Source organism: Platalea leucorodia, assembly GCF_965183815.1.
Source record: "Platalea leucorodia genome assembly, chromosome: Z".
NCBI classification, from domain to species: Eukaryota; Metazoa; Chordata; class Aves; order Pelecaniformes; family Threskiornithidae; genus Platalea; species Platalea leucorodia.
Genome location: NC_138858.1, coordinates 77,626,720 through 77,645,809, shown reverse-complemented (window position 1 = coordinate 77,645,809; position 19,090 = coordinate 77,626,720). Strand labels below are relative to the sequence as shown.

The 19,090-nt window shown below is 43.5% G+C and overlaps 2 protein-coding genes across 2 annotated transcripts in view; one reads left to right on the top strand and one right to left on the bottom strand.

Annotated features, from left to right (window-relative positions):
- Positions 1 to 643: 643 nt before the first annotated feature.
- SLC46A2 (solute carrier family 46 member 2) lies at positions 644 to 6,799 on the top strand (the record flags this gene model as incomplete). Its single annotated transcript, XM_082336094.1, has 4 exons — positions 644 to 1,712; positions 3,318 to 3,401; positions 5,072 to 5,228; positions 6,721 to 6,799. The coding sequence occupies 4 exons, from the start codon at positions 644 to 646 to the stop codon at positions 6,776 to 6,778; spliced, it is 1,368 nt and encodes a 455-aa protein (XP_082192220.1). The 3' UTR covers positions 6,779 to 6,799.
- A 5,918-nt stretch (positions 6,800 to 12,717) lies between these two features.
- The window catches only part of SNX30 (sorting nexin family member 30), a 48,764-nt gene continuing 42,391 nt past the window's right edge, over positions 12,718 to 19,090 (bottom strand). Inside the window, exons 8-9 of the mRNA XM_082335819.1 lie at positions 15,993 to 16,145; positions 12,718 to 14,124 (exon numbers count right to left, since the gene is read on the bottom strand). Coding sequence (XP_082191945.1) covers positions 14,065 to 14,124; positions 15,993 to 16,145 — 213 coding nt within the window. The 3' untranslated portion in view covers positions 12,718 to 14,064. The remainder of the gene's footprint in view (positions 14,125 to 15,992; positions 16,146 to 19,090) is intronic.

Genomic DNA, 19,090 nt, shown 5'->3' with positions numbered 1-19,090 from the left:
GGGCAGATGGGAGCAAGCAAGAGCAAAAGAGCCAACAACATATTTGTGTAGGAGAAAGAGAAAAGAGCTGGCGGTAAGGGGAATTCACAAATTACCTGACAAAAAAGCACACAGCCATCCCCTGCCCCCACAGCCACTCTGAGAGTCCTCTGACATGTGCAAGATGCAAAAAGGGAAACAAAACAAAACAAAACAAAACAAAACAAAACAAAACAAAAACCAAACTACCACCCCAAATTGCAGCAATTACTTGATATGGGTATTTTCAGTTCCTAAACTGGGAGAGAGAAATTCCCCTGGGTCATCTGACCTCTGTTGAAACTACACCAGGAAGAGGAGCAGCAGCAGTGAGCGAGTGCAGGGCGTTCTCCTGCTGTACAAAAGCCTCTCGTGCATGAGCTGGAGATCAGATCAGCACAGGGATGCGTGTGCGTGCATATATGTAGCAAGGCGAGGTGCAAATTATCCTCCCAGCCAGATCATCTCTTGCACAACTCTCTGCGTGCAGCCTGGCAGACCTTTTGTTTTTTTCTCCGCTGCTCCTCTCCAAGCATGCCTCCAGAGCAGAGCTTCTGAAGGGCCGTTTCCTCCAGTGCAGCTCCTTGAAAACAGCTCTCCCCAAGAAGAGGCAGTTGCCAGCAGCATGGTGGGGGTGACGGTGATGAGGACGTGGATTGAGCCAGTGGTCGCCGGTTCCCAAGTGGCCAGCGCCTTCTACGACACAGCGCTGCTGCTGGTGGTGAAGAACTACTACAACCAGACCAATGCCACCGCTCCCGCCCATGCACTGGAAGATGCTCAGCAGAAGGCTGTCTCTAATTTTTATATCATCTACAACCTAGTCCTGGGCCTGAGCCCACTGGTGTCAGCCTATGGCTTGTCCAAGCTGGGGGACAGGATACATCGGAAGATCCCCATCTGTTTCCCTCTTCTTGGCTACTTGGGCTCCAAAACTCTTCTGCTCCTCCTGATCCTGTTGGGGTGGCCGATAGAGGTGATGTATGGGGCTGCTGCCTTCAATGGGCTGACAGGCGGTTTCACCACGCTCTGGGCAGGCGTCATGGCTTTGGGATCCCTGGGCTCCTCCGAGAGCAGGAGGTCTGTGCGACTTATCATTATTGAGCTGGTGTATGGCCTCGCTGGCTTTCTGGGAAGCATGGCATCTGGCTACCTCTTTGTTGGCTTCAGTGACCGCTATCAAGAGGGCACTGTGCTGGTGGGCTGCAGCATTGCTTGCTATGCTTTCTGCCTCCTCTACAGCATTTTTGTCCTGACAGTCCCCAAGCCAGCAGCTTCCTGCCCAGCCAAAGCCAAGAGTGTAAAGGAGGTGGGCAGCCAGCTACCAGTCCACAAAGAAGCAGCAGCAGCAGGGAGTTCACAACCTTTGGAGAGCAACAGCTCCATTCCAGTATCCCCCTCGAAACTCCTCATCATCTTGCTGTTTGTGGCAGCAATCCTCTATGACCTTGCTGTGGTTGGTGCAATGAATGTACTCCCACTCTTCTTGCTCAGGGAGCCTTTAAGTTGGAACGCTGTGCAGATCGGCCATGGCAATGCTGCTGGGTATGTAATCTTCATCACCAGCTTCCTAGGGGTATTTGTGTTCTCCAAATACCTGAGGGACATTACCATGATCATGATCGGAGTGGCATCCTTCAGCGCTGGCATCCTCATCATGGCCTTTGTGCGGTGGACGTTCCTTTTCTACATAGGTGAGTTGAATGGCCGCTCAGTGCACCCTGAGAAATGGGCTGGGGTGTTCTGGCATCAGGAGAAGGGCTTTTGCTCTGCTTTACTGTGAGTTTCAGAGCAGGGAGCTCAGCAGACCCTCACACGAGAAATTCCCAAGAGGGCTTCATTATCATTCCCCTCTCCCCACAACTCACTTTGTACCCCTTACACTCAGCACCCTACAATATCCAGAGGAGGCATACACTCCTGCCAAGGCTTAGTTTAAGGCTGGTTGACTTGTAATTCGTCACTTGGTCATAGCCCAGATCTGAGCAGGGGAACAATGCTCATGCCATGGGGGGAATGGGAATTGTTGCTGGACCACACTATTGCATTAATGGGAAGCACTGGCTTCTTGTGAGGTAAGGCTTAAGGCTGCAACAGAAATAAATTGGCAAAGGTTTCCTATTAAGCAAACATCTTAAGATGTGATTTATTTTTGTTACATTAAGGCATTTATGGCTGATGGGAAACTTAATAGTGAAACACTGGAGCTGCTTTAGCAACTAAAATATCATGAGAATGTAGTGTACAAATCTTACACTATGTATAAATTACCAAGGGGCAGGTAACAATAGATGGGGCAGAATCCCACGACAAAGGAAAGGCAAGTTTATTGTTGGGAGGTAGCCTCTGCAGGAACCCAGAAAACAAAACCCAAGAACTGCATCCGTTGTGGCAGTGAGATGGATGATTCATATCTGACAAACAGAGGATTGTGTCTTGCATGGCTTTGAGGTTTTGCTTCTGAAAGTGAGAAAAAGATCTAAGAGAAATGGCCTGAACCGATTTTTTTGTCTGCCCCTACAGGGAATGAGAAATTGAAAATCAAACAAAGTTATTCTAAAGGGAAAGACAGCAGGATATTATATTTGTGTATTAAGCAAAACATTGAGTGAAATTCTTAAGAGATTTTGTTTGTTTAGGCAATCAGGCTGGGGAACAAAAGATAAAAATTAAAATTAAAAAAGGTGGTTTAATATTAAGTCCACCATGAACACATGCTGCTACACAGTGTGCAGGATGCTTATTTCCTGCATTGCAGGAACACCTCGGTACACTAGACATGGAGTAAGTATTCACTGAGGTTGGTTCTGCTGACAGGAAGATAATTCCAGCTCCCTAAAAGTTCCCACACTAGAGAAAGCCTAAAATACTGCAGGTCAGAAGCACTGAGATAGAAAACAGCTATAGTGTTTTAAAGGTACCCTTCCTTTCAAGGCCGTGTAGCATGGGGTGCTCTCTCTGCTGGTTATATTCAAATCACCGGCCTCACTATCTCAAGGGACAGTGCTATATTCCATCAACACTGGGATTTCGGGCTGAGACCAAAAGACCACAGCTGGTTTGGGCAAAGTACCTCTGCTAGTGGGAGCAATAGGTAGCTTATCCACCATCACTTGGATGAAGTGAGGACCTACACTCCTGTCAAAGATTTGTACTTCTTTCTGGTACATGAGGGACAAGAAAAAGTGAAGCAAAGGCTCTGCCCAAGCCAGAGGCATGTAGTCTTCAAAAGCAGTGGTTGTTGTGTTGGGAGACAAGGAGCAGGTACTGATGATAACTACATATTCATTGCATTGCAGCACGGGCAGTGATGCTCTTTGCCCTCATCCCCTTACCAACCATCAGGTCCATGTTATCCAAGCATGTCGAAGGATCATCTTACGGTAAGTACTTTGGTTACCTTACTTATCAAAAAACCCTCAAATCCCTCCATTCAGCCTAAGGTACAAAGAGAAAGGTAAGTTATTGCTGCAATCTGTACTTTGCGTAATAAAACCAAAACAGTTGGTACCACAAATGGGAAGGGAGGAGCAGAGAAACTTGCAAGACAAGAGTGTCACATCCAGACTACTCGTCCTCGGTTGCATCATCATTTATCCACAAAATTTTCAGCATGTGCTTCAAGAGATTACTATCAGTGTGCAGCTCAAAGGCAGGGAAAATATCTGAGGTGCTGCACAAAAACACAGTGCTCCAGGGAAAACCAAGAGAGGCAAGACGTTGGGCTGAAGCACTGTGATACACCATTTATATTTGCCTTCTTTTACTTCCAGTTTTGGGAAGGATGGATTTTTTTCATCTTTTTTCAGTTATGCTCTCTAAATATGTCTCCAAATGTTACCTGGCAATTTGTTCCTGTCAGACCATGATTTAACTAACAAAGGATAACCTTTGCATAAAAATTGGCCCTTTTTGTTAAACAGGAGCAGAAATTCTTTTCTGTTAAAAAATGTATTAGAAAATAGTAAAATATATGTATTTTACAACACTGGATTGAAGTCTACCATTTTTACCCCAATGACCTGGATTTAGACACAACAGATAGGACTGGCCATGCATTCAAATAGCACCTCAGGCCCATGGCTGCTCTTGCCTCCTCCAGACATGTTCCCACAGCCATCCTTTGCATCCTTTTCCCTTCTGCCTTAGGAACACAACACTGCTCTGTCACCAGTTCATTCCTACTGCTTGTGCTCCAAAACGTGATCTGTAGCAAACACCTACCTGCCACAAATAGCACAGCTCACACCCCAAATTAATCATTATTATTAATAATAATGTTGTTTTTAACCTCCACCATGAGCCATACAGGCTGCACCTGATTACAGCAGCAGACCAGCTCTCGAGCAGGACCATGCAGCAGAGCAGCCCTTGCCTCCTGGTAGCACTGTTGTCTCCTTAGGTGGTGGCCGCTGGTGCCGCGCGGCTGGAGAAGGCTGCCAGGGCAGCAAGCTCAGCACACAGCCCTGACCTTGCTCCCAGTCTGCACATCCCAGCAGGGCTGGGTTACTTCCCCTTCCCCCCTTTAACATGGCAGAAGCAGAAGGGTGCACTTCAGCAAAAAAGCTGTTTCAACTAGAATCCAGTTTCTGCCTTTCCTCCACCCTAAACATCATACAAATCACACACAGCTCCCCATTTCAGGCATTATTGTAATTTTAACCCAATGGACCACTCTTCTGGCCTAGGGCAAAAGCAGACCCTGACTAAAATCTCTCCTATCCTGAAGATCTTAGCCCAAGACTACTTCTCTACCTCCTGTGGAAAGGAGCGCTTACTGCCCAGTTTATTGCTGCTCTTCCAAGCAGCTACCTCTACATCTAGACTGTTTAAGCAGACAGTTTTCTAGCTGGATCTTTTGTCTTATGCCTAAAAGAAGGAAAAGTCATTTCATTCTGGTCCAGAACAGCAGCAGGTACAAGCTCACGCCATCTAGCACTTGTGAAGCAATGACCACATTGCTCTTCCACGCAGTGGTGATCCTGGATTCGGCAGGGAGGTACCAGAGCTGGTTTTTTACTCCCTGGTAACAAACTGTGTTCTTGTTTTACAGGTAAGGTGTTTGTCCTGCTGCAGTTGTCTTTAGTCACCACGGGAGTAGTGACATCTACAGTGTACAACAAGATCTATCAAAACACACTGAACTGGTACAGCAGCTTCTGTTTCATTCTGTCTTTCGTAGTTGGCTGCCTGAGTCTCCTCCCTTTAAGGTAAGGAATAGGAAGGGTTTTGTCCAAAAGGACATGCCGTATTTTCTCCATGCTTCCTGATTCTAGGTCTAAAGTGTGTAATACAGATGAGAAAAATAATTTTAAAAAAAAGTTTAATTTAAAAATAAAAAGAATTGGAATAAGAGAAACAAAAATCTTGCAGAAATAAGTTGACAAATATCAAGGAGATTCAAAGAATGAAACTTGCAAGAGATCTAGCCAATGTTTTTGATCTTCTTTTTGTTTAAGGTAAGATGAATTCCTGTAGGAGGAATATTTGGCAGAGTTTAAGAGCTGATAATCCCAGGGGACAAAGCCTTCGCCCAAATGTAGTGCTTGATATTGCAAAAATAGTAGTAAGTAGAATGAGGGAATTCACAAAGTAAAACATTTTTTTTTTAAATCCATTACAGGTTACTTACTCATTGTGATAGAAAAGAATAATCTGAGTCTCCCTCAGGTGTTTCTTTCAAAGAGAAACCACTACCACATAGTGAAGGAAATGGTTACTTTTCTGAGCCAGTGAATTTGCCCAACTGTACAGCTACAGAGTGACTGAGAGGTACAATTTCAAGAACAAGTTTTAAGAATAAAACCAGCTTAATTTGAAGAGAGAAAGCTGAAACAGCACCTCTATCTACTCTTCCAGAATTTTTGAAGGATCTCCCTCCAAATCTCACCTTGCCTGTTGTCCCCTCCCCAAGACCCTCCAGCTCATGGCATTACTAGAAACAGCAAGACTCTTCCAGTATGAATTTAAAAAGTGAATTGTGATTATGTCAGTATTTAATCCATGCAACAACAGTATTTTCATTCAGATATAAGGCAGGTACTGGATAGGCTAATGTCTGATCCCAGGCAAAATTCTTGCCAAGTTTTGCTGTAGTTTTTTTTTTAAATAATAGTAGAAAGTCTAAAGGCACTCTGGATACCAACTTCAGTGCTACCACTTAGATGATAGGAAGAAAAGGAAAAGCCACACCAAGGAAAGCTCCTAGACCATCAGCTCTGCCTCATCCAGAGCACCAAAGGCTTTCTGGGCTTGTGAACACGTTTCACACCTGGTGTCAGCAGGACTACGAGTGTGGGGAAGGCTACTTCATACTCATCGTTCCCCTGCCTCTGCCTTTCTCCTCGTATTTTCCAGACACAAGAGTGACTCGTTTCTTATGCACAACCCTGCTGTTTAACAGCGAGTCACTGCTAGCTACTCAACTGCTTTTTAATACAGGCTCTAAATAGAAGTTAGCACCATGATCAGCACAAACATGGGTTACTAGGACTTAAAGTCTGAAAGATGACAAATTGTACCGATGTCATTGCTTGTACACAAGAGTAACTCAGAGAGAGGCTGGCAGATCCTCAAGAGGAATCACATGAGCACTCAGCCAGCTCCAGACATCCCAGCAAAGTTTAAGCTAAAGAACTGATGGGGAAAAACAAACTAGTTTGCTAGCTTACTTGTAACCTGCATTTTTATTGCTCTTTACAGCATCGTGGCCATCAAACAACGTTCAACCACTGGCTCCCTTCAGATTCTGACCAAGTGACAGAGGCTGTACCAGCTAAAGCATCTTTTGGTCTTTATCAACTCTTTGAGCTACCGAAGTGGAAGGTTTGCCAAGCATCAGTCCCCACAGTTATCATCATTACAGGAAGCATCTCATTTGTGTTTCCATTTCACAGCATGCCATGGCCTCTCAGCCACTGAGCTCACCCAGGACAAAGAAGTTGCCCTTGTTATTTCTGCAGTACATCATCTTGCAGAGTACGTGCGTCGGCTATTGCACACCAGCAGTCTTCAGTGTTTTTCTTTCCTGCTAGGCTGGTTAGCAATAGTGAGAGGGACAAGAACAGGGTAGAAATGAAAATGGCATTTCTAGACACATCATTCAATGTGGAAGGGAAAAGCAGAGGATCAGTTTTCCATTAGTTCCTTCTTGTCTGTTCCTTCAGAAACCTCAGGGCAGTTCTGTGACTTTGGCTGATGAAGCAGGGGACCGCAAGCCATGTGCTACATAGGCTTGGCCATCAGCAGGACACACCTGCTCTCCGAGTGCTACAGAAGATGTGTCAGCCCAGCTGATCGATGTTCTGTAGAAGACTACTACATACAGAAATACCACTGTAAAAAAATGTAAGATTAAGACACTTTTAGTAATGCCTACAATAAAACACTCCTGAACAGATGTTCACGCCCCTGACTTCTGGGAGACTGTCCCACTGTCCCCGGACAGTGCTTTAACAGAGGTCATGGGAGGACACCTATGACTCAAGAGCCGATATTGACATTTCAACTCACACCACCAGGATGTACTACTCTTGTAACAGGTTAAGAACAGGTAAGAGCAGCACAATACTCCTACAGGCTTTATGGAAGTGTAGGGACATGGATGCCAGGTAATAGTCACGTTATTACCCCAGCTTTATGCTGGGTTGAACTCCTACCGAAAGGAACGTCATACAATACAGCAACTGGCATGAGATGTTGTCAGCTAAATCCAAACATGATTCGAAAGACTGGCACGACCCAGAGCGGTCAGGGCTTAAATTATGTGTCTATTTACATGCTAATTGAATTAACAAGGATTAAATGGCTTCCAAGCTCCTGGACTAAGTAAAGGCAAGTTAAAAGCTCTTCAGCAACTGAACTAATCTGGAGGCAAATCAGGCAGCTTCAGTTCAAGCCGGAGACACAGCAAGCAGAAGCTGATTACTCACTATGCAACCTCTCATTCTGAGTAAGCTGCTGCCAGCCCTGTTCCCCCACGCACACCCTCTTGCAATCTTTCCTCAGCTCCAGGCTTCGCTTTCAAGTAATATCAGATGTACTACAGCAACAGACAGATGACTTTTAGTTACATCAGCAGTGGAACAAGATTTTAAGGGAAGAGTATTGTCCTGGTTTTGGCTGAGACAGAGTTAATTTTCTTCCTAGTAGATGGTACAGTGCTGTGTTTTTGCTTTAGTATGAGAACAATGCTGAAAACACACTGATGTTTTAGTTACTGCTGAGCAGTGCTTACACCAGTCAAGGACTTCTCAGCTTCCCCTGCTCTGGCGGGTGCACAAGAAGCTGGGAGGGGGCACAGCCAGGACAGCTGACCCAGACTGGCCAAAGGGCTATTCCATGCCATATGACGTCATGCTCAGTATATAAACTGGGGGAGTCGGCCAGGGGGCAGTGATCACTGCCCGGGGACAGGCTGGGCATCAAGTCAGTAGGTGGTAAGCAATTGCACTGTGCATCACTTGTTTTGTATATTCTTTTATCATTACTATTATTTTCTCTTCCTTTGCTGTCCTATTAAACCATCTTTATCTCAACCCACAAGTTTCACTTTTTTTTTTTTTTCTGATTCTCTCCCCCATCCCACCAGCAGCAGAAGGGTGTGAGCAAGCAGCTGTGTGGTACTACTTAGTTGCCAACTGGGGTTAAACCACAACAGGTATTTCTGCAGTGAGATTGTGAGCTGCCCAGCAAAATAAGTGCACGCATCATTTCAATGGCAAAGGCTGCAAAAAATGAAACTTTATATTCTAGGTAAAGGAGTCATCTTTTAATACATTTATTGGTCCATTCCATTAAATTAATTGAGGTAAACAAACAGTGCATTTTAAAAAAATGTACACACTAATAGAGAATTACAGTTTTACCTCAAAGTGTTTTTCTCCAAGACTAGCTCCATAGTAAACAATGCACAAAGTATATTTATACAGAGATATATGAAAGGGTATAGAAACATGCCAGCACCAGAAGTCAAGACAACATTTCATAGCCTGCGAGTCCAAACAAGAGCAGATGCCAGATTTGGTCGAGTGCAGGAAACAAAAGCATCCTTCCCATTTTTACATTGTTTACTAGCTAATTCACACAGAGACAAGTCTTTTCACAGCTTTTATTTTGGTTTTTAATGGTATGAACGGTGACTTTAGTTCCGGTGAGTGAGTTTACAGAGGTTGAAAGCTGAAGAGGTTGGGCAATGAGACAGCACATTTTTGGTCCCCAGTACTGACACCTTCAACAAGGAGGGGGATGAGATCCACCTCTGCTCACAGCCAGCTTGCCTTCACCTGCATGGCCCAACTCTCCAAACCTTCAGGAGAGACAGAAGGATGCAGGCACAGAGGAAAAGAGAACAAGGACGGTGCTGCTTTATTTTTATATACTAAAGACAAAAGCCCTTTGGCTGTTTGCTATTGTAAGACTGTCCCTCTGCAATCTGTCTCCCTGTGCAGTGGGAATGTGGCACTGGCCCCAACCTGCTGCCTGCTCTGAAGGTATGGATACATATCTCAGCAGCAGAGTTAAGGAAATGGTTTAGCTTCAAAGCATAGAGTACTGAGGCCTTCAAAGTAGAGTCTAGAACAGCGACTAGCCTCTAACGTTTTAGAATGCCACTTACATAAAGGTGATCTACTTACGCCTTTTTGGAAAGTGCATTATTTTCTGCACAAGTACTGTGCCTTAGCCATGCAACCTTAAAACTTGCCCAGTTCATTACTGAGTATTTGTACAAGTCAGATACCCCAGCAAGACTTCAAAGTGCTAAGCACAGAATTAAGCATTGCCATTTTATTCTGTAAAACTGTTTAAACAGCACTCCCAAAAAGTTTGAAATGCAACATTCACACTGCCAGAAGGCAAGTTTATTCCTGTGATCCCCAGTTTTACTTTAAAAAAAAAAAAATCTGGCAAGTAGTAGCAAGTTCCCTACATTAAAAAAAGACCCCATTTTCCCTATCTATTGGTTGTTGTAGTAGAAGTTAATATACCAAGGGAAAGACTGTTCTACCTTCAGAATTTAAGAAGGCTGAACATCTAATGAGCTAGTTTAATCTATGTAATTTTGCTCAGTGGTTATAAGCACCAGAATTTTAAACAGTCTGCAACATTAATCATACTCAGTTAAATTGTGCAAGTTCTAACAAAAGCATGGCTCCTGTTAAAACACTGAACAGTCCCTGGTGGGCTGGGAGGGAATTCTTTTGTACCTTGGCATCTGCAGGACCAACACCTGAAGCAATATGCATCAGGAACAGGCTATGCAGAGCCACTGCTGCAAAGCTACCTCACAGTACCTCCACAGGACTGTGTCTCTGCCGCTCATGCTTTGCAGTTATTTCTTTCTACCACTTATCCTACTACTCTATCCTTAGCACAAGGATAGCACAGTGTGACAAAAACCCAAGCAGACTTCAGTGAAGAATCCATAGTTTATTCTTTGATACAACTCACATGAGAAGGGTTCGTGTCTTTAGGGCTACACCTATTACCTTTTCATTTTTCAATGGATACCTGAAAAAGCCATGATGTTTCAACATCTATGTTTATTGCAAGAGTCACAACCTGGTAAGGATACATATGAACAATGCACGCTTCATTACCGAGCATGAAACAAGATCTCAGTGCTTGCTTTATTGTGCTGGTGCCCATTCAGAGAGGAAACAAACATCCCAGAAATTACACAGAAGTAACCAGGACAGCAGTGAATTATGCATCCTCTGACAGGGAACTTGGTCTGGCTATGGATTACAAGGAAAACTGGGCTAATTTAAGTACTGGTGAAGGACCCACATGCTACATAGGCTTATAGAAAGGGTGCAACTACTTTTGATGCCGTTTTAGTGCATGTGCAGACGGTGACCTTAAGTGACTGAATGTTCAAGAAGTTACTCAAAGATGAAGCTCCTGCACTACTCCTGCTTCCCTTTACCAACACTTCTTAACTTTTCGCATTTTGGGCCATCCAAAGGAGAGACTCCTATTCTGTACGGATTTCAGGATAACATGTCAGAGTTTCACCAACTGTTCAGATCTCAGCCTCCCACTAAGAGCAGTTAAGTAAGTGCACTATTTACAACTGTCACTTTACATCCTACAGGCGTTTCCTGCTATTCTGCAGTTCTTCCGTTAGGCACTGCTGCCCCAAACCTCACAGTCAGGATCTTCCACACACCTCACAGCCTCTCCCACAATTACCTAGTGATTTACAATAGCTCTTTATAAAGATATTCCTCCATAGCCCATATGAGCTGAGAGACCCACCACTACACATCCTTCCTACACTGCAGCAATTCTTGCAGAGGACTCCTCTTTTGAATGTTAAGTTTTACTTCCCCTGTAGGGGCTTAAGAGGTTTTGGTTTTTCAGGCCATATAAGAAATCCCATTAGTGGCCAAAGCCTGAGATTCATGTTCCAATCTCTCCTCCAAATCAACGTGCGGGTGCCACAGAGCCACATACTCCAAGAGAAGTGAAAAGCATGCCTGCCTTTCAACTGCTTAGCCAGAAAGATTTAACTGAAATCAAAACATGCTTTGGTTGAGGCCTAGTTTAAAAACTATGCCGCAGAATCAGTGGCATCAGATTAAAGAAAATTTAAGCTGATCTTCAACAGCTCCAGCCTCAACAGTTACATGTTGATTTGAACTTCACGTAGTACTCCCCACTGTCCATTATGCTTCTGATGAACAGCTGTGATGTCAATTGCTAAATTCCCCAGAAGCAGCACCCACTTCAGTTTGACATAAAACTAAGAGGGAACAGGACCTCAGTGTTGTAAGGCATCAGACAAAACCTACTCACCTGTAGGAAAAAAAACACCATCCTTTCTACTCATCTTGCACTATTTTTTGATAAGGTGAAGGGAAGACTGTCCAAATATTAGTTCAAATTACATTTTGCTTGACTCCCAGTGATGTTGCAGAGTCAACTACAAAATTCCACTTCCCACACAGGAACCAGCTCGAAAAAGCATGTTGATCTCTGCTTCTGAGAAATAGGGAAGACTGTAACCCTGAAGGTCAGACTGTTAAATGTTATGCAAGTGCTTATTTTAGAAGGGAAAAATTGAGGAAAACACTCGGTTACTTCTTCAAGATGACCCCCTTAAGCACTTCCCTTGCACAACAAGAGTAGTTCAGCATTCTGGACCTAACAGGAATTAAAGCAGAGTTCTCGTCTACACCAAATAAGTGTATATTGATAAACTGTGAGTTTAAACCAAAAAGCATAGTTTTTTTAGTTCCACAGAGCTGTCAATGGAGGATGAGTCAAAAAGGAAGACCTCTTAAAATGTCTTAAGCTTGACTTTTGCACCCAGAGAGCATCATCTCATTAGCCTGACAGCTACCACATTGCTGCAATAACTCATCTTGACAGTTGCTATAAAGCTACCAAGCTGAGTAGGGGAGCTTCAGGTATACTTGCTGTTTATGAAGGGATAAAGTCCAAACCAGACTGGTACCTGGTCGGTCATCACAAAAGAACACAGAAGTTGCACGTACTCAACTAGTGCTCAGATTCTTCGCAAGACTGTTGCCAGAGATCAAGTAATCACTCAAGTTTAGCAGTAAGCGCCCAAAGTTATTTATTCCCCCGAAATCCCAATATTACACTGATATTAGCCCCAAGCCCCCTCAATTAGGATGGTTAAAAAGGATTTATCTGTATGCTGTTAAACCAAGACTCTGGGACCCTGGGAATCACGGCAGCATTCCTAAGGCCATTAACACCAAGCAGGCATTTACTTGAGGTTTGACGGCAAGAAAAAGGGGAAAAAAAGGGACTTGCAGAAGCAGTTACATTTCTGAAGGCCAATAAAAACTACTAAGAAAATAGATCTGTACCAAAAGTAGTCTTAAAAGACTTGCCATGTGGTTCAGTAGAGACAAGTATTAACACTATGTGTACCTAATGGGGTACCCATCTACCCCCACCGACCTGTTTAAGGCAAGTTTCACACACAATGATGCTTGATGTAAGCAAGCATTTGACACTTTTTGGCTTTTGGCTGCTGCAAAAACACGTGGGGAGAGAAAGCAGAGTTCTACCTTTACTACAGCAGGCACCTTAAGTGAGCAAGCCCAAAGTGGCTCTAGTTCAGAGGGAAAAAAAAAAAAAAAAAACAAAAAAACAACCAACAACAACAAAAAAAAACAAACAAACAAAAAAAACATTTAAAGCTTGGACCAAGAGAATTCTACCATGCAACTTCCAGAGCTGACTTTAGAAAAAATACACTAAAGACTCATACTTGCTTCCACCATTCCCATAAGCCTTGAGAGGCCGCTGTTCAACTCACTCCCGCAGCTAGACTGATCTTGATCCCCAAGTCAGTCACAAGTACACTTCAGCCAACTGACATTACTTCATAATCACCAAGGTAAATAAAGATACTCAGTATGAACCAACAGCATGCCACACTCACAAAAACCACAGTTCATGCTTGCATCACAGGCTATCTGCAGGTCATGTTGGTATGGTCTGTCTAAGACCAGCCCAACTCCCACACAGAAAAGTCTCCAGAAACCATTTTATCCAGAGGGAGCATATAGGCAGTAGCAAACCAGAAAATACTCATTTCCAGCCTTTCCCTGTCCATTGAAAAAAAGGGATAAGGATTGGTTAGGGAGTCCTGTATCATAATTTTTTTTTTTTTTTTTTTTTAGCAAACAAAACAGAATGGTAATAAAGATGTCATTTGGCACCTTGCAGTAGAGTTTTATTTTCATCTTTTTAGTGTTCCACTCATTAGTTCCTTCCAGACTAGAGAGGTAAGTTTTATCAAGATCCCCGTGCACTTCACTATGAACCCCCAATCACTCCATAAGATAAAGAAGGAACCATTCAAGATAACTCAAAAAGATGAAACATACCCCAGTTTAAACACAGAAAGTAAAGAAAAAAAATTTGAATAGTTATCAGAGTGTCTCTTCCAGCCTAAGTGCAGCTGGCATTTCAGTTAACTTGACAAAAGGAGTCCTTCATACAGTTCCAGTATGTCTAGTGGTACTGAGCACACAAGTGCTAGACTGTCCATGAAGGTACTTCTTATTTGGTCTCTGGCTTGTCTTGCAATAGTGGTATAATTGATTCCCACGCCGTAAGGCACTGAAGAAAGAAACAGAGATTTAAAAAATGGATTGTACATCAGTTCTTGTAACTTTTGGCCAACCCTTCCAGACCAACAGAATGCAAGTCCAAGAAAGGCTAGCTGGGTCTTTATAGATTATTACAGAAGAGGGAAAAAAACCACAGAATCTCAAACAGCAAGAAAGTGTTCAGAAAGAATACCTGCATTTTCCAAACCAAGAAAACAAAGCTTTCCAAAGTCATCAACTGGCCCAAGCCATTAAAAATCATCAGAATACCCAGGATTTCCAAATATCAAGCTAGATTCTTCTAAGGTGAAGAACGCCACAGCTTTCACCTAGGCAGACAAACTGTTTCTAGTAGAAATTCGTATCTTTGTGGTGTGACTGTGGGAGAGGGATTATTTGGACACAGTATCAGCTATTACAGACTAGCTCCAGCAAACTTACTTGAAAAACCCATGCATTTAGGGAAGGTAGTTCAGAAACACGGTGTACTCTGGTACACCTCTGGGACTTGACCCCAATACGTGACGAACTGGTAGTGCCTGGTATAGTAAAATAAAAGTGGAGTCTAGCTTCTGGGTTATTAGAAAGTCACTCCAGGCTTTGGAGTCATTTCCCCAGACACATACAGTTACTCCAGTCCTTGTGCTGTGTATCATTACTGTCCTTCAACCATGTACAGTCCAGAAATCAAACTGGACAAATATAGACTGTAGAATACAGATTATTAAACACTGGGAATGGGCAAACTCATCACCAGCTCTGATATCCACAAGTCACTGTTGTCAAGCATCTTCCTTCTAACCTTGCTGATTGTACTGCAGGTGAATTGAGTATTTCTAGTTGTGTATCCTGAAGCGATTAGATGCTTTCCTACCAAAAACCTTCCTTGGTGCAGCTAAGAGCAAAACTAAGATGTACAGATTTAACTGTCAATTGCAGAGGCACTGCTGGGTGTTCAGGGGAGTCTTTATAGCCCCCCTCCACAGCAGTCTCAGAAGAGAGAAGGGACCAGGGTGAAGGAAGTTTTGTGTGACTAGTTATGAATTACTGACAAGACAGGCATTGGAAGGAGCAAAGGAAATGCATATTAATATTACACGGAGAGGGAACCTAGCACAGGAAGAAGTTCGTAAAGTAGATGTGGAGAAAAGCAATAGGCAAGAAGATGAAGTATGTCAGCATGCATAAGCCTAATAGTGTTTAATATATCAACCACTGCACTGGGCAGCACTGTTCCAGCATGAAGGAAAACTAGATTGGCAGCATATGCAGTTAAACGTCAAGGCCTTTTCACTTCAAAAAAATAATCTGACATTGAATCTCAGGTACACTTGCACCAACTGAAAAAGGGCAGAGGCACCTGACTAGGTATTTCCAGGACTAGCATACATGGGACAGAACTATGCACAAGGGGACAGAGATTAGAATAATTTATGCATACCAGGTATAATCTGTATATGGATCCATTGATGTACATTAACCCATATAGTTTGGTTCATAAAAGGCAGAATCAGATTTTTTAGTCTGGTAATATTACTAGAACATGCAATTTTGGTCTTTTTCATCACTACTACTGCTGCTCAGTAATTTGCTCAATTCAAGAATGGAAGACACACAAGCATCCAGGATGAAATGCTGTTACAGGGCTGCCTTGCAAAAGACTGCTAGTCTCATGCAGATCACTTGAGCATGACCAGCAACTCAACAGATTACACTAAGCTGCTGACAAAGCGCAGCTTCCACAGCACTAGAGAACTGATTTAGATGTCCAAGATTCTTTTCTTCAAGACAGCATGAAGATTTCCTGAAGAATTATCACCACCTCAGAGGAAAATGAACTACTCATATTCCTGCCAGTGCTCCAGCAGTGCTACATACCTTCTCGTAGTACTGGATGTTTTTATCTGCCATCCCCATGAGTAGCTGCCTAAAGTCTTGTCTTTTGTTGTTCTGCCATCTCTCCATATCTGCTTTCAGGTCAGCATTGAAACATTCTACTCGGTCTTGACATTTCTCAACATCTGTGGGTACCTGCAGCAAAAGAAATGAAGATTGAAACTGTCACCGAGAGTGCTAGACTGCTGAATTAGCTCACACCTCACTGAGCAAAGCTACAGAGGAAAGGGTAAGTTAACAGTCCAGTTAGTTACCCTGAATAAACTCAGTTATGGCTGCAGGGAGAAAAGCCCCAATTCTATATTAGTGAGGAGATGGGATTGCTTAATTTGTTCTCTGCTGTTTGAGGTTGTGGGCAGTTGTGTTTGCCCATCTCCATGCCAGATAGGGAGGCAGGCTGAGGAAGAGCTTGCTAGAGCCACATGAAGAGGAAAACCATTTGGTGTAAGTGCTGGGTGCCTAGGCTCAGTTCCTAGTTCTCAAACTGAGCAGCTTGACTACAGCTCCAGAGCAAGCTTTCTCTCCTCCTCCCCATTTACAGTTGCACTAGGCGTTTCCTGATTCACACTAGTGCATATGAAACAACAAACATTTAGGTTTGTCCGAAGAGCCAGATAAGAGACCTCAGTGTTCTCTCTCAACCGCAGCATACAAACAGCAGTGAGCAGCTATGGCTGCAGAATAAAATTCCTAAGCCTCTAGCTTCCACTTTTAACCTTACAGGCTGCTTGAAAAAAATGTAAGTGCAAAGCACGGATGATCATCACTGCGGACTGGCTCATGGGCCTTTGGGCTCAACACTGGACACATAATCACACATAAGCAATGGGAGAAACCTTGAAGGACAGCCTATTGCAAGCCTAGGCAGAGATTTAAATGGATTATGACAGTAGTCATCAGCACAAGGTAGATGCACTTTAGGCCAAAGAAGTTGGTGTTCTTTGCTTATGTAACTAACATCATGTATACCACCAGGCAACTACAGGAACAACTCACAAATGTTTCTTCAAGCAGCAAAGCCATTAACACCTTTCTCTCCCTTCTTGTACTGCATGGTCCACACAGATGGGAGGCCTGTAAGGACATGCAGACCAAGCCCATGACCTCAGAAGAGGAAAGCCCTGAGGTCTAGCACCAATGCAAGAAGTGAACTTCTGCTCTAGAAGCTGTGGCTTGCACAAAGGCAAAAGGTAGCATGAAGAACATTTGCAGAAGTCTGTAGTGGCTCCTCTCACACTTGATACTTCCAGGAAATTCCCTTTCTCTTTGAGGGGCATGAAGGAAGAGAATGAACAGACTATGTAAGACACTTTTCATCAGTAGCAATATAGGAAGTCAGAGGTATGCTACTACCTTGCAGTTTGGCAAGGTACACGATTTAGGCAGAAACATATGAACTCTTGTTCTTCTTCAGGATGCGGATTAGGGCCGAGCACTGAAGTATTAGATCGACTAATACTCAGAGAAGGTCCTACATCCGTTCTCCGATAAAGCTGTTTGAAACACAGGAAGCACCTCCTTCATACTCATGGGATTTGAGTACCCCTTTATTCACACAACTGGATTTACACTACAGGCAGCTTGGAGGTTCAGTAGCTACACCTTTCCCCCACCCTCTCAGAGCACTATAATTCTGCTCCAGACAAAGTTCTCTCGTAAGCTTCAGACAAGAACTATGAAGCCAGAGGCTGGAAGGTTTAGAAGATGCTCCCCTCAAGGCAAGTATGCCTTGTGTCATATTTACTCTGCTATCTTAACGGGAAAAGCTAGGCTATCAAGAGAAAGAGTCATGAAGTCTGGAAGCAAAACCGCATAAGATTTCCCAATCCAATTAAGTTAGTTTCTAAGCTCTCACCAGCTTCCTGCTGCTTCTGCCAGGATCTGAAACCACAATGAGGCTACGAAAAAAAAAAAAAATCTGTTCCTTCTCGCAGCCAGATCTCCTGCAGGACAGGCTGAGAGGGCTGTACGAGTCTAGAGCTACAGGGACAACCCAGTGGTCAGCAAATGGATCATGTATGCTCTAATTAAGGAACAACAGCAATGAACTCTGGCTACGTTTTCACAGGCATCACGAAAGCAGTGCCTGCACACACACCGGTCCTGTTCAGGAGTGTAAATACCTTTCCTTCCAAAACTGCAGCTTCCCAGAACACAAGTTGCAACTCAGTAGCTGATACAAAATTTTAAGTTAATTAACAGCTTTTAAGCACCTTACATCTAGTGCAACATTAGTGAAGAGAGAGGTTATAGTTCTAACATAAAATTTGGACATAAGTTGAAACATCAATGCTGATGCTTTTATTTCCTTTTACCAGTGGAGATACTAAATATTAGCTAGCAACTAGGAACTGAGAAGAAAGAAGATTGGACTTTGGGGGAAGTTGCTACTTTCTTACTGATGGCTGCTCTCAACTACTTGAATAGCTCAAAAAAAACAAAAAAAAACCCAACCAAATCCAAAACCAAGTGACAACTGGCTCAAACTCCAACATGCTCTAGAAGGGCCCATCACGATTTTAATGAGTCAATTTAATCTGAGAACAGATGTATATGCAGGCAGGAACTGGGCATAAAATTGTATATTCAGGAGTCTGCACCTACATCTATCCTCTTCACATAATTCTTGCAGGGACCAGGGTCTAAGTATGCCTCTAGAATTTGGCATGGTCAAGTACAGATGGCATTGCTTGCAGCATAAGCATGTCTACTTTTTTAGCACGTCCACTTTTTCAAAACTCCTCTGCAGCATCATTGCCAAGTAACAAATGGCACAATGAATCCCGCGTTTATTGGGCGACTAATATCTGTATACAATATTCCTACCTTCCTAGTTCTCTGGAAACATATACTGTTAGAAGCCTTCCCCCCCCCCCCCCCCCGTAAATACATATGGTCGCCTTCAAGTTCTGCACTGCCATATTTACTGTTCCCTAAGACCACCACACTGCAAAGCCTTCAGGCAGACAGAATAAATTAGGTCATCAGAGGTGGACTTCATCTCACCAAAAGGAAACAGTGCCTGCACTTCACTACGTTGGTTGGATTACTGCAAAACCAGCTCCAGCGTGGGTCAGAAA